General features: G+C 35.4%; 1 protein-coding gene across 4 annotated transcripts in view; it reads left to right on the top strand.

Moving 5' to 3' along the window:
• Positions 1 to 27,809, top strand: part of Mps1 (Monopolar spindle 1) — a 239,916-nt gene that overhangs the window by 49,015 nt on the left and 163,092 nt on the right. For all 4 annotated transcript variants that reach the window (XM_069839761.1, XM_069839760.1, XM_069839762.1 and 1 more), the window contains exons 2-3: positions 20,215 to 21,685; positions 24,316 to 24,464. In XM_069839761.1, the coding sequence (XP_069695862.1) occupies positions 20,215 to 21,685; positions 24,316 to 24,464 (1,620 nt within the window). The remainder of the gene's footprint in view (positions 1 to 20,214; positions 21,686 to 24,315; positions 24,465 to 27,809) is intronic.

The raw sequence follows: 27,809 nt of genomic DNA, 5'->3' as shown, positions 1-27,809 counted from the left end.
TCTGTCTGTCCATTTCACATGTTCCATTCTTTTCCATATCCACATTTCAAGTGCTTCTATTCACTTCTCTTCATGTCATTGTAATGTTTCGGTCATTACAATACCACACTTCATACAAAGCAATTCACTAGTCTCGTTCTTAGTTATTTTTCCAGAGATCCGTAGAAGATGCTCCTTTTTATATTAAAAGCTTCCTTGGCCATTGCTATCCTTCTTTTGACTTTCTGACAATAGCTCATGTTACTGCTTTTACAAGGTGGGGCAGATTTTCAGTTACGTCATACCCATCTAATAGTTGAGGTGTATTGACGCTAGGCATGGCAGGCATAACCAGGCTTGGCATGTTTAAAACAAAACGTTTTAAACGAAGTATTCAAAATTGTTTAAAACAATATTCGTTGATTAAAATGTTTTAAACATAATGTTTAAAACTATATGATGATACTAATTTTTAAGCCAACAGAATTCTCTGTTATGTGTATTATTTATTTTTCCGTTATTATAAACAGTGTTTAAAACTATATCATGTCCTTTTTTTTTTTCTCCACCCTCCATACAAGTTACTTGTCTCGTTTTCTGGTTGTTTCATTTTATCCTACTTGTTTACAATATAAAATCTTGTTTGCCTTCTATTCAGGCCTTTATAAAATTTAAGTATTGCTCCTGACTTTATGGAGCCAAACTTGAACTTTTTTCCAAACAAACATTATTATTAATAAGAAATTTTTGTAGGATATACAGTGCAAACAATCTGAATGCTGATATCTACATATAGGCCTAAAATCTGAAGCAGGTTTTGTTATATTTATAAGAAATCCACTGAAAAATGATTTTAAAATCCTTAAATTATAAAATATTGTGACAGTCGAGTGTCGATCACGCGTCCCGCAGAGGGCGGGGCGCACGAGAAGACTGGCGACGCGGCGAAGAAGGTTGCAGCTGCGCGGGTCTGGAGGGGACGGACGTAAGGGGAACGTCTGCGTGCTGAGAAGGCAAGGGGAGGTGCACTGCGGCATGAGGCGAAAGGGGACGCAAAGCTGTAGGTGCTTCGCTGTGCGAGGTGAAGGGGGGGGGAACGAAACCTCCCAAACAGACATGCGGAAACAGAAGCCGCGAGTAACAGGTGGAAGACACCAGAAACGGAAACTCCCAGAATCGTACTTTCTGGGAACTATGGTTTAGTAATAAATACAGGACGTGAGGAGAAGAGAGTTCAGTTTTTGGTTAGCAAGCCAGTCAGTCTTGTGTAGCAGTGAAGCCAGCTTCGAGACCGGAGTTCGACTTGTGTGTCCGCAACTGTGCGAGCATCCAGGCAAGTGTGGCGTATCCGGAGTCTGTGGTTCGGCGTGGAGTGGACCACAGTTGGGGGACCTGAGTTCGAAGTTCAGTGGACTGTCTCTGCAAGTCTTGGGTTCGATATATGGTGAATTGAGTGAATGAGCTAGAAGAACTAGCTAAGGCAAACGAACTGAACTGAGAACTAACAGTTTTCTGTTGTAAATAATGCTTTGTGAACATTAGTTGAGATTAGGAGTATATTGTTGTTCTCAATAATCCAAGTGAATTATCATTGTCTGTGGATTGCAATAATGAATACTGTGTTGATGTGTGGAGTGAAATACCCATTGTTGACGGGAGTGTTTAAATTAAATTATAGAAAGTGGTTATTGTTGTGACTGATATAAAAGAGAAGATTGCAGCTGGGAATCGAGGTCTTTGGGCATTGAATAAAACTATGAAGTCTAGGTGTATCTCAAGAAAAGCTAAAATAAGAATATATAAAACTATTATTAAACCAATAGTAGTATATGGAAGTGAAACCTGGACTCTATCTGAAAGGGCAATTAAGATCTTAAATGCCTGGGAACGGAAAGTATTACGGAAAATCTTTGGGCCTACCTATGAGCAAGGGTTTTGGCGAATTAAAACAAATGCTGAGTTATATGAATTATATAAAGATAACAACATTGTTGTTGACATAAAACTCAGAAGGTTAGAGTGGCTGGGAGACGTAGCCAGGATGGAGAACAATCGCGCACCCAAAGCTCTACTAGATGCATTACCGGTAGGAAGAAGGAAAGTCGGACGACCTAAATTGAGATGGCTGGATGACGTTTAGGCTGACCTAACAAAAGTTGGAATTAGAAGATGGAGAACACGAGCATTAGACAGGAGTGATTGGTCGGATGTTCTGAGGGAGGCTAAGGCTAAACTATAAGGGCCGTAATGCCAATGATGATGATGATGGTTATTGTCGTGACAATAAAAGTTACGTTATTTTTTTGTATTGAAAGGCACAATATTCTAGTCTTTTTTACTTTTCTACAAACTTAGCTTCAAATTTCAAAATGAAAAACTAAGATATAAAATAAAATTTTTAATGTACACCACAGGGTACCAACTTTTTCTGTTGTACCACTGAGTCATTAAACTATTGTAACTTTTAATTCAAATAATAATGTAACTTTTATTGTCACAACAATAATTACTCTATAACTGAATTGACACACTCCCGTCAACAATGGGATTTCCACTCTACACAGCAACAATGACAATTCACTTGGATTATTAAGAACAACAAAGTACTGCTAATCTCAACTAATGTTCACAAAGCACTATTACAACACAAAACTGCCAGTTCACAGTTCGTTTGCGTTAGCTAATTCTTTTAGCTCATTCATTCAAGTTACCGTATATCAAACCCAAGACTTGCAGAGACAGTCCACTGCTCGTCGAATCACAGACTCCGGATACGCCGTACTCGCCTGGACGCTCGCACAGTTGCGGACACACACTCACGTCGAACTCCTGTCTCGAAGCTTACTTCACTGCTACACAAGACTGACTGGCTTGCTGACCAAAAACTGAACTCTCTTCTCCTCGCGTCCTGTATTTATTACTAAACCATATTTTCCAGAAAGTACGATTCTGGGAGTTAACGTTTCTGGTGTCTTCCACCTGTTACTCGCGGCTTCTGTTTCCGCACGTCTGTTCGGGAGGTTTCGTTCCCCTCTTCACCTCGCACAGCGAAGCACCTACGGCTTTGCGTCCCCTTTCGCCTCGTGCCGCAGTGCTTTCTTCCCCTCTCGGCATGCACCAGATGCGCGCGCAACCTCCCCCGCCGCGTCGCCCGTCTCTCGCTTCCCGCCCTCTGTGGGACGCACGATCGACACCTGGCTGTCACATTGCTCCCTCCTTAGGGCTGTCCGTCCCGGGCAGTCCCTTGGTAGGCTGCTAGTCGGTCCAGATGCACCACCATCATCTTCCCTTGGGGTTGTCGCTGGATGCGGTACACCACGTCATTGATCCGGGTCACCACGCGGTATGGTTCAGCCCAGGCATGCTGCAGCTTCGGTAATTTTCCTTTGGTCCTGGTAGGTCGATACAACCACATCAAGTCGCCCTACTGGAATCCTGCAGAGTTGGCTAATCTGTCGTAGCGCACTTTCACCCTGTCGCTGGCCATCTTGAGATGCTCTCTAGCCAGTTGGTGGAAACCATTCAGCTTCTCATTCAGTTCTGCCATGTAGTCAGTCGCTGGCTGGTCGGCGCTGGGTGGCATGCCAAACAGCAGATCACAGGGCCGGCCCAGCTCTCTCCCGAAGACCATGTTTGCCAGTGTCATCCCTGTGCTCTGTGATAGCCTCGAACTGGCGACGGAATATCGCCCAAGACGTCCTACCGTCGAACTTCGGCGTCTTGACGTTGCAATGTCTGGCCGAAGGCGATGGTTCCACAGGACCACTATATGAGGTCCTCAATTCTGTCGCCGATCTTTCCATGGTCCGTTGAACTTCCTCGGCAATTATCTGTTTCTGTTCTCTAGCCTGGCGATCCACCAACGCGAGTATGTGCTTGTTTTCTTCAGCATGTTGGTCCATTAACACACTCGTCTCCTCTTGACGTTCGAGAGCGCGAATTTTGCCTTCTAAATGATCTACGTCCTTTCTTAGTTCGGCCACTGTCTCGTTTATAGTTGCAAAATTCTCGTTTAGTTTGTCAAAATCGGCTTTAAGTTCGTCTTTCACGATTGGAACAATTCCATCTACGTGGGTCGAAACGCTCCCAATTTGCGCAATGACGTCATTTTTCACTTCGCTTACGTCGCTTTTTACGTCTGCCTTTACTTCACTTATGTCGTTTTTCATTTCTGCTTTCATTTCCGCGATTGCTTGCAGGATCTGTAGTAGGTTTTCCATTATGTCTGTAATATCCCACTTCTGACACAGTTGCAACTTTTAATGGAAACAGTAATCTAACTTTGTCACAACAATAATCACTTTCTATAACTGAATTGAAACACTCCCGTCAACAATGGGATTTCCACTCCACACAGCAACAATGACAATTCACTTGGATTATTGAGAACAACAAAGTTCTGCTAATCTCAACTAATGTTCACAAAGCACTATTTACAACACAAAACTGTCAGTTCTCAGTTCACAGTTCGTTTGCCTTAGCTAGTTCTTCTAGCTCATTCACTCAAGTTACCATATATCAAACCCAAGACTTGCAGAGACAGTCCACTGAACTTTGAACTCAGGTCCCCCAACTGCGGTCCACTGCTCATCGAACCACTGACTCCGGATACGCTGCATTCGCCTGGACGCTCGCACAGTTGCGGACACACACTCATGTCGAACTCCGGTCTCGAAGCTGGCTTCACTGCTACACAAGACTGACTGGCTTGCTAACCAAAAACTGAACTCTCTTCTCCTCACGTCCTGTATTTATTACTAAACCATAGTTTCCAGAAAGTACGATTCTGGGAGTTTCCGTTTCTGGTGTCTTCCACATGTTACTCGCGGCTTGTTTCCGCACGTCTGTTCGGGAGGTTTTGTTCCCCTCTTCACCTCGCATAGCGAAGCACCTACAGCTTTGCGTCCCCTTTCGCCTTGCGCCACAGTGCTTTCTTCCCCTCTTGGCGTGCACCAGATGCGCGCGCAACCTCCCCCGCCACGTCGCCCGTCTCTCACGTCCCCTCTCTCTGTGGGACGCACGATCGACACCCGGCTGTCACACTATCAAACACCACTTCTACTTCATGACATGTTTTGATTGTTGAGTACAGGAAAAAGACATCCAAGTTTGGCAGCCTTCTCTGTGCTATGAGTAATCATTCGATTATGATCACTTACTCACTAGTCAATAATCAACAGTGACATAAGAAAGCACAAATCTGGGTATTCAGTTTGTTTGAAAATGTCTTTGTGTTTCTGTTGTATGGTCTAATTAATAAATGGTAAATTGAAAGTAATAGGTGTTTTAAATATGCTGTCTAAATATTTAGGGAAATTAAATTCTGATGATGAGGAACTTCCATTTAAAAAAAAAATGTTTATTTAAAGAGGTGGAAATGTGTGTAATTGGCTTATGCCCACGTGCAATAATCCCTCTTAAGCTCACAATGAACCACAAATGGTCAAACAGCAGGAACAGTTGCCTCGCTGTTTTAACGAAATCAGAATTATAACTTTGTACCAATTCAAAACTGGACTGTCAAGCTTTTTTTATAATGTTGTGGAAAATTATTTGTCAATGTTAATAGATGATAGATCTTCAGAGAAATATAAACAGTGAAACTGAAGTAAATTTGAAAATATTATTTTTTAATGAAATTCACCATTAAGTTTCATAAAATGTATTTTTTTAGTTAGTAGGATATTAATTTTACGAATAGATAGATAGATAGATAGATAGATAGATAGATAGATAGATAGATAGATAGATAGATAGATAGACAGACAGACAGACAGACAGACAGACAGACAGACAGACAGATGTCATGAACATTTATATTAGTTATGGTGTACCTCAACTTTCATCATGACTTTCTATTAATATAACTACAATTAGCATGCAATTTCGACAGCCTGTTAAACTAATAACTCATCTACTCTTGCTAGTAACCCAACTCCAAACAGTCAATTTCTTCTTAATGACCTTAAATGTTCACCATCTGTTCATTACACACTTACGTTCCTATCAACATTCTAATTTTGCTAACTAAATTTATACATAATTCCGTCTTTCTACATTACATCTAACTCGTAACACTCCACCCAATTATACTCATTGGGATCTTTTTTCCAACCTAATACATGTCATTATAATCTAATTAAATCTTGACATGAGTGTCTAGTTCACTGTAGTTGGATCATTAATTTCTTAACCACAATCAACACTCAGAAAAAAACATAGAAAATTGTAAATATCTATCACTAAGATCATCTTTCATAACTTCACTACATCACTTTCTAAGATTTACTTCTTTACAGAATTTTACGAATAAATAACCTTATTTAATTTAATAAACAGTGCAATAAAGTTAAAATATCTAAAATGCCGGTTTCCCGAATTTTTCTTTAAAAATTTGGAATTTCGCTAATTTTTACAGTACTCATCTGGCAACCCCATGTATAAAACATGTTCCTCCCCATTCATTTCAATAGTTAAAAGATTAATCAACTCCAAATATCAACCATTTCCACGAAATTTCAAATAATAGAAGATGTGAGAGTCTCAGTGTACAAAATATAATTCCTGAATATTCAAGAAAAAGTGCAGTTGCATCTTTTTGGTTACTCACAGGATATGACTATTTGTCAAAACACTTGAACAGAATTGGAATTTTTTCTTCACCACTTTGCCCACTGTGCAGTCTTCAGAAAGAAATGGATCAGAATCTTTCCTCTAAACCACATTGTATGAGAGAAATGTAGGGGAGCGAGTAAGTTAATGGCTTAATTGCCAAGAACTCGCATTAGTCAATGACAACGATGACAACACATTTTTTTTAAATAAAAACTCTTTCCCCCCCCCCAACCCTGAGCATAACTTTGGTCAAGATATGCCATTTTCAAATTCAAATTTCAAATTTATCTATTTAATACACTAGGTTTACACTACATTAAGCACTGCGGCCTGAAAGAGCAGAAGCTCGTGCTCGGGTGCAGTTCAGTTCAGTTTATGCAAAATTGAAGAGTGTTCATTCAGCACAATAATATTAATATAGTAAAATACAGACCATGTAATAACATATATAAATATAGAAAATACAAAGTACACGAGTATTAGATATCAATTTTAAACTCTGTTACCTTAAGAAAAGACAACAATTAAATAATTACTCTAATTTGTTTCCTAAATGTGTGTGTGTTCATGTACTTTGTTCAGAGTAAGCTCTAATTAATGCATTATATATTCTGGTTCCAAAATTTCTGCTGTGTTTTAATCCAACAGTTGTGTGGCATTTGGGAGTGTTTAGAAAGAAACTAATTTTGTCTCGTATGGTATTCATGAAGATCAAATTAAATTTATTGTGATTTTTATGGAAGTAAATCAGCAATGTTTGTTTATAAATTTATTCCTAGTTTGATATACCAAATTCCTGAAAAATTAATTTCGTTGGGTAATTAAAAGGTTTATATAGATAAATTTTGGTAATTCTTTTTGGAGCAAATTTAAAGGGTGGAGTGTCGATTTTGTCATTCCTCCCCAACCGAATATACCATACTGAATTATTGATTTAAACAGAGGTAAGTACAGAGTATGCAGAACATAAATAGGTAAATAAGAATGTGGAACGGAAAATTTGTGGATTGTTCTACACAATCTGTTACACAAGAAGGAGATGTGCTTGTCCCATTTTAAATGTTGGTCAATAATAATACCTAAGTATTTAACTTGTGAGGATATACTCAAGATGTGACATGAGCAAGTAGATAGGTTACAATAATGTATTGTTATATTTCTATAATTAATTATTTCTAGTTCAAGCCATGTGATGTTAATGAAAATTAATATTAATTTTGTTTTAAAAACATTCAAAGAAAGTAAGGGAACTTCCAGCCATTTTTTCATAATGTTAATACCACTGTTAGAATTTTGATAAGTTTCATTCCAGCTCGAACTGCTAAATATAACCACAGTATCATCAGCATAAGAATACAGAGTAGGCTACCAGAATATTTGTCAATGTCAATTTTAAGTAAATCTTTTATATATATTAAAAACAAAACAGGACCTAGAATCATCCCCTGAAGTACATCTATATCAATGTTACGTGATTCACTAAGGTGATCATTGATTTTAGTTGATTGAGTCCTGTTAAGTAAGATTTATATAATTTTAAAGCCAATCCATTAATTCCCAATCTATTCATGTTATACATCTTGATTACACATTCATTTTATTCAACTTATACTGTGTATTGAAAGCTTTTTGTAAGTCTAGAAAAATTCCTAGACATTTCCTACGTCTAATTGTTGAAATATTTTTTAAGTAATTGCCATAATAGCATCATCAGTGCACAGATTTTTTCTGAAAACAAATTGATTATCATTTAGTAGTTTTTTTTTATAAAAATTGTATTGACTGTGTTTTTATACATTGTTCAAATACTTTAGAAAGACTGGGTATAGTGAAATGGATCTGTAGTTATTAAGATTATTTTTGTCATCAGACTTGTGAATTGGTATCACCACAGCATGTTTTAGGACTGGGGGAAATACACCTTGAGATATGCACAAATTAAATATAAATTTAGAAATAGCTTCGATAATATGTTTCAAGGTATTTGTTGTAATACCATCAATACCAGGGGCCACATTATTTTTAAAACTATTTACAATATTAATGATTTCACATTCACTTATAGGAAACATAAGTATAAATGTTATTTTGTTTAGTCAACTGTCCTAAGATTAGTCTGAACCTCACAAATGATACCAATAAGGCACCACTTATAAGGCAACTAGGCCAGGAGATAATGGGGTAGGTTGGTCATTCCTTTCCCCCTCCATTGCATACATCGCCGATTAGCTACATATTACACTAATCAGACTTCAGATGCATACAAACAATTGTTTTTCCTCTGAGATGTACTGCCCGATAATAGACATATATATCAGCCAGAACCTCAATCAAAGGCAAAACATAGATGATAAACTGTTATAAGTAATGGTAAACTTATAGTGATGAGTATTAAATACTTTCTTTTTTATATAAAATATGATATCATGATCTACATAGTAAAGTGATTATTAAATTCGTTTGCAATAGTTTTCTTATTTTCAATTTTTATTCCATTTCGACTTATAATTGTCTTTAATGTAGTATTTTTATTATATTGGGTGTCAGTAGCTTCGTTTATGGTCTGCCAAAATTGCTTTGAATTATTTTTATTTTTGTCAAATTTTTCAGAATAATATTTGATTCTCCGATTCCTTATTACACAGTGAGAATATTTCTATATTTTCTGTAAGAATTTAATAAAACAATGTTTTGTGGGTCACGTTTAACTTGCTTAGCTGATCTCTTATGTCTTATGATTGAACTTATATATATATTTTATTATATTACTAGCTTATATCTGAACATAAAAATGAACTGCAAATTGCTTAGCTGACTTATCCCTAGATCATATTCATTTAACAATACCTATGTTAATCCAAGGTTTAATTTTTTTGTACTTCCTTGAAAATTTGAGAAGGACATGATTAGAATATTTACAAATAAGGTTACTAAGTATTTTATAAAAATTATCGAAACATGTATCTGCGTCTTCATTGTTGAATATTGATTCCCAAGTCATATTGCTAGTGTGATATTGAGTTTTTATGGTTTATAATTAGCTTGTAATTGTCCGAAGGCCAATGGCTTCTCTGCTAATACTTTTATTACTGATTGACAACAATGCAAAAGTCATATAATGATCTGCTATTGCACTTACGTCAACTCCAGTTATAAAATTAAATTATTTCTAGTTTTTAGGAAAATATGGTCAAAACATGAATTGGATGATGGATGAGTAATGGAACTTAAGTATTTCATGTATCCTTATTCATGCATGATGTTTAAATACATGTTGCCAAAATTATCCAAGCTATTTTCTAAAATTTGGATGTTTATATCACCCAGAATTTCCCCCCCCCCCCCCAATCTTTGTATATTGACGAGAAGCTTTTAAAAAATTTTCAGAAATTCATTTTTGCATAGTTTTGGAGATCTGTAAATTGCAGTTAGGTTAACAGAAGTGTCATTAATAGGTGCTAATTGAAAATGTATAGATTTGCAATGGGATATCAATATCATTTAAAGAAACTACGATGTTTTCCTTGAAATATACAACTATACCATCACATTTGTTATAATTATTACTTTTAACAAATTTTTTATAACCATTAATATCATAGCCAGAGCCATGATCAAGCCAGGTTTCGGTTAGAACTATAATATCGAAGTAAAAGGAAAACTTATTAAGTAAAAGAGTTCAGAAACATTTTTGTTGTTGCTACGAATGTTCAAGTGAAATATTTTAAATCTGATAGTGTCTTGGTAATATAATCATTGCAGTGAAGTAAATCGTTAGAAACCGTTGTTGTTGTTATTATTATTATTATTATTATTATTATTATTATTATTATTATTATTATTATTACATTTTCACTGATAGATTTCATTTAATAGCTTATAATATTACTAGCCATTGTTGTCAATTATATTGTATAATTTAATGTGGGTACCGACATAATACTATTTACAAATTATTTACATCGTCAATTTTAGCGATTTTACTCACGGGACTGTAAATATTTTCCCATCTTTTGTCCAGACAAATTTATAATTCTTCAGATGTGCTGAATCCCTTGTCTTGTTCAAAAGGTCTCTAGTCGCTGCTGTCATTTGGTCGCCGTGACTCTTTCTGCTGACTTTCTTTCTTGCTGTTGACTTTCTTTGTCGCTATCCCAGGACCGCTGTCATCTTCCTTGGCCTCATTTCTGAACTGTTGGAACCATTCATCATGACTTCTTTTCTTTGTGAAGCGAATGACAAACCCACTAAATGTTTAAGATGGTCATTCTCTTGCACTAGCCTCTTCATCTCCTCCTGCGTGGAGTTGAGTTCATGTCATGTGTGTGCCAACTCTCCTCTCTAAGACTGTCGATTTTTATTTATTTTATTTGGTTATTTTACGATGCTCTATCAACATCTTAGGTTATTTAGCATCTGAATGATATGAAGGTAATAATGCCAGTGAAATGAGTCCGGGTCTAGCACCGATAGTTACCCAGCATTTGCTCATATTGGGTTGAGGGAAAACCCCGAAAAAAACCTCAACTAAGTAACTTACCCCAACTGGGATTCGAACTCGGGGCACCTGGTTCCGAGGCTAGACGTGCTGACTGTTACCCCACAGGTGTGGACAAGACTGTCGAACTTGGAAGACATGAATTCAACTGATTTTTGTAGTTTATTCACCTCCATCTCTACTGAAGGTTTAAGATTCTCAAATGTAAGTTTGAGGGTGGGAATAATCTGATTGTCCTGATCCTTCCCACTTCCTCCTTCACAGTTTGCACCCTTCTTCCTACCCATTGTTAAGACTGCAGTAACTCGCACCACAGATCACACAGAAATACGACTGCACTCTCGAGCTTCTGAAACCGAACTGTTTTAAGGTTAGAGTATCAGCTGTTTAGGTTTACATGTCAACGATTTCTGTTTTGTTACTGAAATCAACAAATCTGAATTGTTTCAGTAAATGTACTGAATAAACATGCCTTGTTGGTCAACAGAACATCGGGCATCAACTATTAAAAAAAAAAAACGGAGACTGAGTGATAACACAACGATTATTCAGGCAGCATTTCAATGTTGCAAGACTTGGAAGAGTTTCGGATCGCAATACAATAATTGGAGTCAGAAATTACGAACCACAGCTCCTGCAAGAGATAACAAACCTGCAGGCAGAGCTCGAACTGTGCGTACACCAGAGAATATTGAAAGAGTGCGTGCTGCTGTCATTCACAATCCGAAACGATTTACACATTGACAAGCTGTTGCCCTTAACATAGCCAACAGGTCTTTTCATCAGATATTGCACATAGGCTTAAATTACCATCTGTATAAAATTCAAATAGTGCAAGAGTTGTCGGACCGTGACTTCATCTCAAGAATGGAATTTTGCAATGAATTTATTCATTTAATGAACGAAAATCCAGGGACTACTTGTAACTTCATAATGTCAGACAAAGCTCACTTTGAAATGTCTGGTAGTGTAAATAAACACAACATGCGATACTGGAGTGCTCAGAATCCTTGTGAACTGCATATGAAACCACTTCATAGCCAGAAGGTGACAGTTTGGTGCGGGATATCGACATTTGGTATAATTGGCCCTTATTTTTTTAGGATGTAAATGGCCGTGACATTTGACTGATATAGTAGTATGCTGATCGAATTCTCTTTTCCATTGTTATGTTGTCGTAATATTTACATCGCCAGAATCAATTTCAACAAAACAGGGCGACGCCACACACAGCTTGGAATTTGATGGAGAGACTACGAACCGTGTTTGGGCACAGGGTCATTTCCCGCTTTGGTGCCATCTCTTGACCAGTTCATTCATTTAATTTGACTGCTTATCTTTTTTTTTTTTGTGGGATTATATATATATGATAATGAGCAAAAAGAAAGAGTTAAAAGACTCAAATATTAGCATTGATAGTGACTTTGATTATGAAGTGAGGTGCAGGAGGAAAGTGTTAGTGCTTTTTTTGAAAGCGGCAAGGTCCAACGGTCACTACGCGAGACTAGTGAAGGACAAATTAAAAATAAATGGTGGGATTTTCGACGTAGAATTATGTTTGGACAGCCTGAATAAATCTGGAATAGGTGAAAATATAAACTAAGGAAAAAGAAAAATGATTAAGGATAAAGTAATGGGATAGTGAAGAAAAACTCAATTAGTACTAGGAATGAAGGCGTGAAGAGCAAGAAACCTGACATGCAGGAGAGTGTGGAAGTCGGAGTTTTGTTGAGTGCAGCAAATTCCGATCGAGAAGCATGCGGCAGAACGAAGACCCCGACCTTTTTGATGACGAAAGGAGGAGATGGAGGGAAGACCTTGAGGAGTCGAGAGGGGAAAAGTGGTATGGACACATGGAGGAAATCTGTAGTGACGTCACCACAATGTCACAATAAGAGTGTAATGTGTCAAGTGAATGGGAGTGGTAATGTAGACATTTGTGGTGTCAATGAAAGAAATAAAGGCAATGTGAGTCAACAGCTGGGAAAGGTTAAGATGCACAAGAAAGACAATAGAGAAAAGAAAGAGGGGTTAGGGATAAGAAGTGAAAGTATAGAGAAGGTAAATAGAGTAGATAGAGGAAATAGGGTGGGGAATAGCAAGGATAAACCATCATATAATCTAAGGAAATGGTGTGTTAATGGACTGAAGGATTAATTGTGCAGTGAATATGGATGAATAGTGTTTAATTATGAGGAGAAGGGTCATGATGAGTTTATTTAATTAGTGGGAATGAGCAGTAGCGGCTCGCCATAAAAAAATAGGTGAAGTGCTGTTCACATACACAAATGCATGAATAGTTTTACCAATATAATGAGTAGGCCTACTATTCGTTAACTACGTACAATTTTAATAGTTCTAGAACACATGCAAACAGAAAAATTAATTTATTTCATTCAGGACTCACCCAATTTCTTGCATACCAAGTCAATCCTCCTACATTTTAAAGCAGCAAACCTGTCGATGATGTCTTCATAAAATGTCTGAGTTTAACTAAGGGTGGACAGTATATCTCTATCCAAAGCTATGGGGTTAGTAATGAAAGTCTCTCCTGTAATGTAGCATTCCAAGTGAAATTTTCAATCTTTTCAAATAGAAAAGCTTCTTTCATCGGAAGAATTTTTTAAAGTTATTTGATACAACTTCTGTATTTTCTTAGCACTTTTTAAAACAAATAACAAATGGAACTGTAGGTCGTCCAGAATTTAAAACATCTTTTTTAACCTCATATTTAAGTCTACAAAACGACATTTCTAATAAATTACAAACCGTGTCATTTTCGGGATACATATTTCGCACTCATTAATCAACATTTTCTATGTACTGGTACCTAAGTATTTGTATATAGCACTATAGTGATTAAACATATAATGTACACTATGATGTAGGATTAATACACTGTGTACACTTATTACTAATATATTCTAAATACATTAAATAATAAGTTTATATATACGTACACAATATTAAACTACATGCGTACATTTACGCGCGTTAAACTTTCAAATACAAGTGTTGAAACAAACTGGCAAGATCATGATCTCATGAGAAAAAATAATACACGTGGCGGAAAACAACTTTTAAACTTTGCGAATGTATGTGGGGTGTATTCCTGATAAAATAACATAGAGCCAGCTAATTTACGACTACAAGGTTGGATCCTTGGAAACAAGAAATGAGGATACTATTATTGAGTCAGGTAGAGTACATACTGTAAAATTTCACAGCCCTTAAACAATAGCCCCCGGCCTTGGAGACCGGCTTCAACCTTCTGCAAACTGGTTACTCCGCCTACAAGTCTGACAGTTCTCCGTAACTGAAAGACTCAGAAACGCACTTCACTCATACAATCTTTCTTTAGTGCATGATGTCACGTTACCATGGAAACCAAGTGCTGTATGAGAATGGGAGCCCAAATAATTTCACCTTTCCAGTATTGTATGTAAGTTCCAATAGTCAACGCTCGGCACTCGTAACAGTTGACATTATTCTATTCAGCGGACAGTTACAGGTTGTATTTATACAACTGAACACTGTTTATAACGACTGAAAAGAAAACTTTTTTTATTTTAGAAATACAGTATCGGTAATAACTGGAATTAATTATTAATATGAGATAAAATTGTGTTTTACACGTAAATACATGAAGTGACACTTCACCTACTTCACCTGAATAATCGCCCCTGGGAATGAGTAGGACGTATTTTAAAGATAGTAAGAGTAGAGGAGCTAACAGTATGATTAGACTAGATAGGTATCAGTAGGACAAAGAAGTAATATAGATAGATGTAAAGTAAATAATAGAGTATGCCTAGCTAAGACTGTAGTACAGTAAAATGATTGTAGTGTAATTGTAAATAAGTAGGGTCTGTGAGAATGCGGAGTAGTAAAAGAAATTGATATGTTTTTATTATGAATAGGAAATAATAGAAGGTAGGATTAGAAGGAAAAAAGGAATAGTTAATAAACGCAGAAATATAGTAAGTGTGGTGAACAAACATGAAAGACATAGTGGATGAACATTGGAATGATGAATAGTGTCGGTCATTAACATCGGGTAGTGTATAAGTTGTAAATAGTGTATGAACAGGACTGCTGGCCCGAATACTAAAATGTGAAGCGCCAGCAGAACCAGAGTTTTTATATGTATGTATATATATATATATATATATATATATATATATATATATGATAACATTTACGTCCATGTAATGTTGTGGACCTCACGATTTTGTATCCGGTGCCACAATTACATTCATTAGAGATATATCTTTTGTAGATGCTATTCTAATTTAAATTCATACCTCTTACTTATATTCCATCATTATTGTATCCTCTTTCCCATACACTCATTCACTATTTACTATATAATATCTTACTTTTGTTCCCATCTAAAGTGATCGGTATTCCCTTTAAAAACAAACGTCTTAATTTAGATAATTCAAATTTGTCACTTTTACAACTCCTTTCTTGATTTCCAGTTCACTTATATCGAACACACCCTGTTTCTAATAATACTTGTTGCTAATCCTTACTAGTCATTATCCAGTCAGATCCTTATTTCTATTTCTTAAGTATATTACATTTTCTATCTCACTTATTTTCTACATGCTATGCTTCACTAACCTGGCTAACCTCTGCCACCATCCTCCTCGCTTATTTTCATTTCCTCTATCTTCTCACTTATCTTCCTACTTAACTTCTCAAATGTATTATCTAATTTACTTACTATATCCTCAGTCATCACTGGACCAGATGCATTCACTTCACCCACTTCTGTCATCTTCTCGTCACTTCTCCCTATTTCAGCCCTTGCATTCACAGAAACACTTTCGCTTCTCCTCTTGGCACTGACCTTGCTTCCCACTAAGCTAATTGAATCACTTCCCGAATCACTTGAATGTTTATTCATGTCACTAAACTTCATTGCACCTGTGGTACGTAAGCTGCTCTTATCTGACGTCTTCACGTATGTTTTCTTCTTATGTATTCTCGATCTCAGTATTTCCTGGTTCTGTCTCACTTCCTCCGGCACGAAATGCTTATTTTGAAATTCAGCAAATTCTCTGTCGTCTACACGTGACAGGTCAACAATCTTATGATCCACCACGACTGTTGATTGAACACTGTTCATCACCTATCACGTATATTTTGTCACAGTTCGAATTTCGATCTTCTCTAATCCTTTGTTTAGTTGGACTGGTCAGTATTAATCTATGCCAGTGATTTTCTTTATTTTACATAGTACTATCCAGTTTGTGCGATATCTGCAATTGTTTCAATTTATTTCCCTGTTGACCATTCTTCATCCTCACGATTGTAATTCCATCAGTTTGTCCATTAGTACCTTGCGACCTCGTATCCATTTCTTCAGATCTCTGCTCCTTTTCGTATTGATGTTCTCACTTCTTCGTATTTAATCCAAATATTTGCCTTACAGAATTCTGTGTCATAGTATTTCCTGTTGACTTTTAATTTATCTTCATGTAACTTTGCAAAGTGTCTATCTGCTCTTGCTGCCTTCATGAAAGGGAGTAGTAGTAGCTTCCTTTTACATCTGATCTCGTAGCTTAGATCTTTTTCCACTCTCATTCCCGTTCCTCGCACTCTGTGTAAGTTCCTTAATATTTTTTCTCTGGTTATTATGTTTGAGAATCTTATCACAATAGGTCTGTTGCATTCTAATCTAATTCTCTAAGTCTCTTCGATGTCTTCTGCTCTTACCTCTAGTTTGAAGATCTCGTAGCATACTTTGCGTACTGCCTCCACTGTGGGGTTGTTTAAAGAGCAAAGTGTACGAAACTCGTCCAGCAGATTTAAATAGGCCTACCCTGAAGCAGAGAATTCGGGAACAAATTGATGAAATTCCTCCAGACATGAAAAATATCATGACTCAGGTGAAAGAGTGCATCAATGTCAATGGACGACACCTGGGGGACGTTATTTTCACTAATCAACTTCGAATTTTTGCTTTGTAAAAATGGCAAACTTGTGCCTCCTAATTGATAGATCTTTCAATAAATGTTATTGGTACGTTACTGAGTAGTAAATATTTCAAAATTATGAGTTCATTTTGCCCCACTCCAAGTATTTGAAGCTGTCCAGTAGCTCTCAAGTTTACCTTCTTTATTTTTCTTCCTTTGACCATGGTCTTCATCTTGGTTGGATTCATCTTCATCCCATATTGCTCATAACTGTCATTTAGCTCCAGTATCATATCCCTTAGTATCATCCCTTCTTCTGCTAACAATGCCATATCATCAGCAAATCTTCTGCACTTTATTCTTCTTCCTCCTACTATCACTCTTCCCATGTTCTGAAAACAGTTCTTCACTAAATCCTCCAAGTAGATGTTGAACAAGGTAGGTGTTAAAGGGCATCCTTGATGTACTCCTCTCTCTATTTCACTTCCTTCTGACATTTCTTCTATCCTGACTTTGACTCGTTTCATGTAAAGATTAATGAACTGCCTTCTCTTTTTCCAATCCACACCAATTTTCTTTAGAATCCCCATCAGTTTATGTAAGCACATAATATATAGTCGCGACGCTGTTATTCCCGGCATGACTCCTCCTCTTTGCTTACGTCTTAGGAAGTCTAGGTCTATAAAGTCTAGGTAAGTAGTATTGTTCGCTCTTTTGCTCTTTTGTTGCCGAGCTACCAGACGAGGGATTTATTTGCCACACCATTAAACATTAGCATGTCGTAGATCCTATGATAATAAATCAAATGCACTGTAATTCAGCAAATAATTGAGTGGCAAATAAAGTCCTCGTGTGCTTCCTGCAAACGCAAACGAAAGAGTCAAAATGGTGGGCGATTATATTAAGTATTTATCGAGCCTTAAGAAATGCATAACTTCATCAGCGAATCACAAGACGCACATGTTTAAATGTAGCCTACCTGTAATGTGATTGGCTGCCAGAAATTAGAGTGACTGGACTATAGTCTCCAGTATCATCTTAAACATATTCATCCCTTCCAAAGTGGATCTACGTCTATTAACATTCCTAATTGCTACTTCCATTTCATCTTCTCATTCAACATTGGAACACTTATTAGTGAATCCTATATCTTATGTTAAAGAAACTGAAATAATGAGTAAACTTGTGAAGTAAGTTTAACTGAAGCAAAGAGATGTGATAATAAGTATATACTGGAAACTTTTTTTTTCTAAACTCTTTGTATGCATTATAAATGTAAATTGCTTAATATGAGTAATTATCTGCGATATATATATATATATATAAATTGAATTTTAAATATTTGTAAAAACCTGTGTTCTTTTTTATAACATATAGAGTTATTATAAAATAGAATTTTTTGTTTAAACTTACAAATACTGTTTAAAATCGATTAAAATTTAACTAGTTGTTTAATCAATTAAAGGCATCTGGTTAATGAATCAAAATTTTTAATTGATCGACAGCTCTAATAATTTGTATTCATGGCTTAAAAGTTTAGTCTCCATAACCTATCTAGTTTCCCAATCCTGTTTACTGAGGCAACTGTCTCGAGTTACAAGTGCTTTACTCGTCTTGAGTATCACTTGCTCCAAGTTTAGTGATGAGTGATAAAGCCTCGTACACTTGCGTCATCTAGTACATTAATAGTCACTTTTTCACACTAAATTCGTAAATACGAGACTCAGATTCAGACATGTTTCTCGAAACTTTACACTCAATTAAACTGATCAGCATGCATTACCAAATATTGCAACCACTTATGCTAAAGTACCAACAAAGAAAGAGAACCAGTGAGAAAGATATCCAAACAAGGACGGTTTACTTTCTTTACTTTTGGAAGTACTGTCGCATCACATATTATGCTATGATCAGAGTTTAAGAACATGGTAAAATATGGTGGTTTTAAAATACAAAATTCTATTAAAAACTGCAACACAGGATTTTTTTTACATATCTTACGATATTGTTACATGACACAGGTTTTCATACTTCAGTATGGAAAATCCTATATAGGCCTAATATAGAATGTCTGACAAGTCTAACTGGGTGAATGATGCAGTCAAGTACTCACTATTGGATGAAAAAAGTTATGATACTCTAACAAATATGATGTTATCTAACATGAATGGAATTGGTGATAGCAGAATATTTTGGTTTGAACATTCCGAGGATTTGCTATGGAATTCCCTGACATTTGCTTTACAGTTGGGGAAACATTGGGAAACCCCAACGTGGCAATTGACCCAGGTGGGATTCGAACCTATGCCTGAACGTAGCTTCGAAGCACAAATATCACTTGTTAACTCCTAAACCATGCTGGTGGCTAAGTGCATTTGGGGCATAAGCCCGGCCACATAAATTTCCAATAGTTGCGTGTTTTGATGGCTGGTGCTTGTTGACAACACCATGGTGAACTTCAGAGACATTATACTAGTCATTCCTCTTTCGTGAAGAATGCATGAGTCAAAAGTCACAGCAATATTCCTACCATTAGTAAGAAAAGGTTCATTGCTGTTGGAGGACTATTCAAAGTACCATAACTTGTATGTTATAATGTTGTGAATATTCAGGTATTGATGATAATTCTTACCAAATTAGAATTATATTCTTATATATACAGTATATATCGCTAGAACATCACATTTGAGAAATCGTCAATTGTTATATTATAAAAAACCAAACACTTCAGCACATAAAAAATTCACCAGTGTTAAAAATGTGTTCAAATTTCAATGAAATATGTAAAACATGGGATCTAGATTTCAGCATTTCTTACATGAAATATAAACATTTTTTTTTATTAATATACTGAAGGTAGTTGATTTTAAATAATATTGCTATATATATTTGTTACTCTGTAATTTGCCAATTATAGCTACAGTTTACATTTTCGGCTATGATACTTATCTATTTTTCATTTATTTTTATTTTGCATTTTTCATTTATATCTATATCTGTCTTTTATTTAGGTACCAGTATCTATTTGTCTGTTTTTTTTTTACACATGTATCTTGCATTTGTATCTGTTTTATCTCTTTTTTTTCATGTTATCTGCAATTCTAAGTTTTAAACAAATATTTGTGCTGTCTATTGTAATTGGGGCTTTGCCCTATTATAGACAAATAAATAAATAAATATTTCTTTTTTTCGTTATAGGTCTCTGGGAAAACTGAGGCAAACTCCAAAACTACCTCCAGTTCCTATATTGCCATTATTACAACAGTTAAGAGACACTGCTAAAAATGGCTGTAATGAGACAAGTGTAAATGACAACAGTGATATGTCGTTGTCACTCAATAGTGATGCTTCCTATAATGAAGATGGTGATGAAGTTATGGGATTAAATTCATGTGGAAGATATAGGGATGGTGCAGAAAGATTCTCTAGTTCATATGAAGAATTGTCACCAAATATGAAAGTTGACGAATCATTTGGGACACAGGAATTAGATATGCAACATTCAGAAAAATTGAGGGATTACATTTTGACTTCCCAAGCAGTCGAAGTTAGTGAATCACATAAATATGATGCTTATGTTGATCATATTGAAAGTTCTGCAAAGAAAAAGCATTGTAGTGTTGAACTTTTCTCACAGGACTCTAACTATAAGAAAGGTGTATACGATCACATTTCTGATTCAGATCTTCTCACAGGTGATAAGGAGAAAATGTTTCGTTATCATGAAAAACTGCAATTTTATCGTGAATCTGCAGTTACTGAATTACATAGGAAGAACGGTAATTTTCAGAAAGAGTGTTCTTCCATTAATAATGGTGTAATATCAAACAAAGGACCTGTACTTCAGGATATAATAAACTTGCCAGATATTATGCATTCCAAATTGGAATCTAAAAACATTAAACCATATCAGCAATTTGAAAAGAGTGAAAATAAACAAAGTAAAGTGGACCACATGCCACTTAATTTTACAACACCTGCAAAAAATAATTTCACAACAAGTTACTCATCCAGTATTGAAATTCATGGTAATGACAAAATGTTTCATTTGAATTCAATTACACCCAACCTTACTGCAAAAGAAGATTTTAAAACACCTGCTAGAAAAAATATGGATTGTGTTACATTATTACAGCAAAGAAGTATGAAAGAAAATGCGTATCATTCGTCAGATATTTTCAATTCAAATTCAGAAAGAGAGCTGGAAACAGCTGCAGAAAAATCCAGCAGACTAGAGAGCCAGTTACATGATGATATGTTTAATAGAGAGAGACATTCTTTTAGCCACAATGTGAAGAAAAATATTCCTTTAGTTGATGAAACGATACCTGCAAAACAAGATGTATCTGATCAGAAATGTTCTACAGGTAATTCAGTTGTACATTCTAATTCACGACCGGTAGAAAGAAGTTCAACCACGAATTCACAGAGTTTGCTACTAATGACTGACGGAACTGATGGAGCAAATACTGTTATTAATGCTCAAGAGTATATTGTGATGCCAACTGCACACAAATCTGATAGTGGGATTGTGCAAGAAAAGTCTCCCAAAGAAAATGAAAATATGTCGAAAGTAGTCGAAAGGGAAGGGAAATGTATAATTGTAAATGGCAAAGAATACATAATACAATGTGTTCTAGGTCGAGGTGGCTCTAGTGAAGTACTACAAGTAAGTATTCTGCATTTTGGTTCGTTTCTTTTTTCTCTTGTTTTATAGCTTTTTTAAGGTCATTGTCTCTGAACCCAAAATTGGTATAATATACCCAAAAATAAGTACAGTACCAGTAATGAATTTTTCAGCTGAAGATTCAAAGGTATGGCTTTCTCACGGAAGGAAGTAAAGTTGGAACCATTGGGATGTAAAAACAGTAAATTTGACTGATTCTTAAAATGATCTTAATATCATCTACTTCCAAGTGTAGATGTACCTGCTGGCTAGTCCCTGATGATATCCCATCATCTTTGCCTTGTTACCATCTTGACCATATCTGAAAATACTGGAAACCAGGCAGTTGTTAAAATTTGCTTTCCAAATAATCACCAGCTATTTTTTTTTATATTGGACCTTTAATTTCCATTGTCTTCTCTTCGAAACCTTGATACTCTTTACATCACCTATTCCAATTTGAATTGTCATTTCTACATCTGTTTTCTGGTCCAAAATTAAGCCATTTTTAATAGATTATCGTCCATTTTTTATGACGTACCTAAGCTATCCATTCAGGTATTCTTTCAGCATTATAAAATCTACAGCACAATAATTCAATAATTAGGCCTAATCCATTCTCAACTCTTGGTAACATATGTTAAGTCAACCATGGGGAAAAATGGCTCCGAAGGGCCACTATACTGAAAGCCTCCTTACCTCACTCCACTGACCATCTCCTCCGCCTGGTGCATCATAAAGACACGCTTCATTCGGTGGCGGGTATGGCTTCGATCTCAGGACATCAGTTTCAGGAAGAGTGGCAGAAAGAATTTTTTGTTACTTACAAAAAGAAGAAAGTCTGCTGCTTAATATGCGGGTTTAAAATTGCACATATAAAACGATTCAGTATTAAACGCTACTTTGATCGGAAGCATAAAGGGACTTTGATGATCTTATAGGTATTTATTTACAATTTTAAAAGCTACTTTCATAAAATTTGTGGAAAGATACAAAACAAGATATGTTTATGGTATTTTCGGGGTTTAGTTACTTATTATTTTAATAAGTATCTGGAACTGAACTTACTTATTTAAAACTTTGAGTGCATATTAGGCCTACTTGATGCGCTCTCTTTCCAAGAAAGATTTTCAGAAGTAACTGCAATGGACAAGGAGATGTGTCTGTTCAATATTCATTTGTATTTTTTTGTTACCCAAGCAGCAGAGCCACTATAGAGATGCAAACAAGCACGCCAGTAAAGTGTTTAAGAAAAAATGGATTAAATCTCTTTAAATACCTACCAGAGGATCAATTCCTAATCTGAACGTATTGTATCTAAGTTTGGCTCAACTTACTGTTGTGAGCAGCTTTTTCTCAAAATGAATATGACCAAAAGTATCTCCAGGTCTAGGATCACAGATATGCATTTAGTTTCAGTATTGAGTTGTTCTACTTTAGAGCCAAATATATCATTTTTAATTAATAACGAGAAACTCCGAAGGCCATCAACAACAAAAAAATGAAAAGTTTAATTCTTGTGTGATATATTTTGTTTAAAGTTAAATGATAATAGAGTTTAGTTACTTTCTTTAATGTTTTTACAAAGAAACCATAAATTGATTATGTTGATCATTATATTGTGTTTAATTTGTTTTCAAGTTAAATGACAATGGCGCTTAGTTACTTTCTTTATTGGTTAAAAAAAACAATTTATTATGTTGCTCATTATATTTTTTAATATATTGTACAGCGTTGTTGGTTTCTTTCTTGTTTTAAAAATAAAAAAATTATGTTGATCACAAGATAGTTCAAGAATTTGCACATGATAAAGGAATGGTTATACAATTAAAGAGCATATAATTTGCCTAATCACAGTAGGTGGTTGTAATAAGTATTGTATGACACATGTACTTCATATAAACAAAAGACTTAAAGATTTTGAAACAAGAAAAAAGAGCGGAGAAATTACTGATGCGCAAGGTGTGACGAATCCACAACTGTACTTGACTTAGCAAAACAACTGCGTTATCCCTTGCCTGCCAATCAAACAAATGTGGGGTGAGTAGGAAACGTTCCCTCCTTACTTTGCTGATAGTCGCCATAGTTGTGTTAAGTGATAATAATTGGGATCTCATGTAGGTGAGTGGGGATAACATTGTCTTCTGATATTTTGTAGGAAACAAAACTTTTTTCTGAGTAGCTTTTTGTATATACAGATACAAGACAATACTTAATGTGTCATTGAATGAGGAATCTTTATTCAAAAAGATTTTTGAAAAAATGGTCGTACTGATATTTCAGACTTATTTACTTATGGCTTTTAGAGAACCCGGAGGTTCATTGCTGCTCTCACATAAGCCCACCATCAGTCTCTATCATGCAGTCTCTATCATCATATTCCATCTCCCTCAAAACCATTTTAATATCCTCCCATCTACGTCTCGGCCTCCCCAGAGGATATTTCAGACTGATGTATGCATTTTAGAGTATTTGTGATATTTGGTAGAAATGAGAAAATATACAACTTTAATAAACCTAACTTTTATTGTGCCATGAATGTTGCAAATATACTGAACTCGTAGATATTATTCATATGAATTAATTCTCTCCCTTAGTGAACCTTGTAATTATTTCTGTACAACTCTACACAGGTGCTGATACCCAATACCTCAAGACTACTAGCCATGAAGCGAGTCAAGCTGTCAGTAGCTGAACCTGCAGTTGCACAGGGTTATCTCAATGAAATTGCACTGTTGAGAAGATTACAGGGCAGTGAAACTGTAATTAGGATGATGGATTTGTAAGTACAAAATTTTCTCACACTTGGCTGCTTCATGAGTTGAAGCAAAGTTGGATAATAATCTGCTACTTATGGATATTTGTCTAGTTTGCACATACTTTATGCAAGCATTTATTTGCTCGAGTCAGCTATTCAAGAAAGAGGAAAACATACCATTAAGTAGTGAAATCATACCTGAAAAGTACTGATTTACGATAAAAAATTATTTGTCTTCATTTAGATTTGAGTGTTATATAAAATTTTTAAATACTTTTCGAAATGAGCTAACACCACAGAAAAACAAAATAAGAGAAGTGCATGGCGCTTATTACAGTGGCGGTTATTCAAGTGAAGTACATGAAGGCCACCTTCACCCCTTTTTTCGTGCTTTAATAAAATATATTTTATCAATAAATTAAAATAAAATGAATTCTTCACTAAACCATATTTTGCTCTACTTTTTAATATCTTGTTCGGCTTAATCTGCTCAGTTAATGTTCACTGCAGTACTTCACATGAATCCCTCACCAGTCAGGCCACGTGGCTAGCAGACCAGCTGAAGGTCCGAATGAGACTTTCCTTTTTGCCTTCAGTACACACACCTGGTTGCCATGGCAACGAGTTGCTTACTATGAATTACTGGCCCTTTTTGCGAGGCTATTAGAAAGGTCTGGGGAGCAGGCATTTATCTCCTTTCTCTGTTCTTGAAAGACAGAATCTCTCTCTCGTCCAAACATAGGGTGGCAAACTGTAATATTTTGCAACTAAATAAGAAAACATAAAATATTCTGTAAAGAAGTTAAATATTGTTTAAATTTAGTATATAACATATATATTTTGGTATTTTTTAACGTTAGTACCTCTTGAATATTATGTTTTGTATAGATTTTGAAATAATTTGAGTACCCTGTAATAAAGAAAGTTGGCATAACATTTGAAACTATGTTGTATACATTTGACCCGTGCTGACCAACGATTTCGCTTTTAGTCTATAGGCCTACGTATTCTTTGTTGTGACAAGTGCAGCGAAGTGTGAAGGTGTTACTAAGTGTATTAATGCGATGAAAACATGAATCTATTAAACGATTTAGTGTGTAATCTTTTGGAGACACTGGTCTCTCGTTGGTGTGCAGAAGATAAGCAAGATCTTTTAAAATACCGCAGAACAACACCTCACATTAATATAACTATGAAAAAAGTGAAAAGTGGTGGTTGGTCATACAATATTTAGTTTCAAGATTCATGGTATGCCGATTACAACTGGTTATGTGGGAGTCACTATAACGAGAAGTTGTATTGTTGGCCTTGTCTTTTTCTGGGGAACAAGAAACTCGCTTGGAATTCAACTGGATTTTGCGATTTCAAAAATGTCAATCGCGGTCTTCACAGTCATGCAGATTCAGCTGAACACATTAAATGTATTTTGCAATTAAAGGCACTGCAGAAGAACATGAACACATTGTGGATGCACTAAAGGAAAGTTCTAGGTTATGCGTAAGTCAATTTAATGAAAATGTACGTTTAAATAGACTGGTAATGCACACCGCAATCGATAGGGTATTGTTTCTAAGCAAGCAGGAGTTGGCTTTTTGTGGTCATGATGAGAGTATTTCGTCACAGAATAGGGGGAATTTCAAAGAATTATTGGCTCTCATTTCATTGGCCCTCTGAAAATTAGAAATCACTATGAAAAAATTAGGCCTGTTTTTTCTGGGAAATCTAAAACGATTCAAAATGAAATAATTGATTGTATTTCTGAATGCATCAATGAACTTGTAAGAGATGAAATTACTAATGCCCCTTTCTTTTCCGTTTAAGTCTAAGTATTCTGTTCAACAGAATACTGCTTTGATTTAATCATAGCTACTTGATTTTACTGGATAGGTAAGCTTATATTGGAAGTTGCATGTTCCAAAGTTGATTTAAAATATGAATACAGTTTACGATTATGATTGTGATTTTGAATTTTGTTATGGGTAATACTCGTGTTTTTTGTGTACTCTTTTAATTTGATGTGTTGTATAAAATGTGTTAGATTTTGTCGTTTTTATATCATGTGGACTTGTGGTTGTTTTATTATGTTGTGGTATGTATTGTGTGGAAGTTCTGTTGGGACAGTGAATTCTTCGGGGTTAAGGGGACGTAGCTTCCGAAAATATTGAAAATTTGTTTATTTTATATGCTGTTTTCATAAAACTTAAAAAAATGGTGAATATATTACATTAATTCAATATGGCCATCGTATAGGTTACAAAAGCATTCACGACGTCACGGCTATATAACAATTCCAGGAAATTACCTAGAATTCTATTGACCTTCACCTGATTTATCCGGCACGAACCGCCACTGGCTTATTACAATAGGGAAGCATAGGATGACTGATGCTCTCAGTGGTCAGGAAATGAAGCGTAACATTTGAATATATTTAGTGCAAAATCGGTGGTTCTATTGTTGATCAAAACTAGTTTTATTTATACTTGATTTCACGAGAAGTTGCATACTCGTAACAAGACTAGCAGCTTGTGCAGCCAAATGCTGCAAACGAAGTCCATTAGACGTTCATAAAAATTTTTTCAGATTTATTTTCAATGAAGAATACCAGACATTTTGAAAGTTATTTGCTTCCATAATATTGAAACATACTCCTGCTGAATGTTTTTTTATGCTAAATACTTTTTCTTGAACCTATCCACTTTCAGTTTTTGAGTTTCAACACGAAAACGCAAGCAACAATGTCAGGACGATCAGTGGGTTTTTCATGTAGGAAGAAAGCAATAGTTATTTCAGACCATTGTGGATTGTAGGCGAAAGTTAAAAAAAAAAAAAAAAAAAAAAAAAAGTCAGATTTGCTATGTTTTCCAACAATAGACATAGCATCTTGATATAGCTGCTGTATGGAGAGCTTGAAGTGTAGAGGGTAAAATCATTGTATCCTGCTAAGAGATCTTGCTGAAATGATCGGGAGACTGCAACATTTTGTAGGCCTCTTATTTTATCAGTAAGTAATACCTTTTGGTCTTTTCTTAGGAACTGTAATTTTTGCAATGTCTCGAGCCAATACTGAAGGGAATGACGCATATAAATATCTACACCACACCACCATTAAGTATATGAAAAGGCCCAATCCCACTTGATTAATAACTATAAAAATATTTGATTTTTAATAACAATATTATTATCTTACGCAAGTTTTGTAGATATATATATATATATATATATATATATATATATATATATATATATATATATAAACCATCAATCAATAAATTATGGAAATGAAGATCTAATTTAAGATATTCTCTACATCTACTTATACAACCCCAAAATGTTTCACTTTCGTATCATCAATATAGCATTAATATGTAT

This window comes from Periplaneta americana, chromosome 11, assembly GCF_040183065.1.
Source record: "Periplaneta americana isolate PAMFEO1 chromosome 11, P.americana_PAMFEO1_priV1, whole genome shotgun sequence".
Lineage (NCBI taxonomy): Eukaryota > Metazoa > Arthropoda > Insecta > Blattodea > Blattidae > Periplaneta > Periplaneta americana.
The sequence above is the reverse complement of the archived record's forward strand: the minus strand, read 5'-3'. Positions and strand labels throughout refer to the sequence as shown.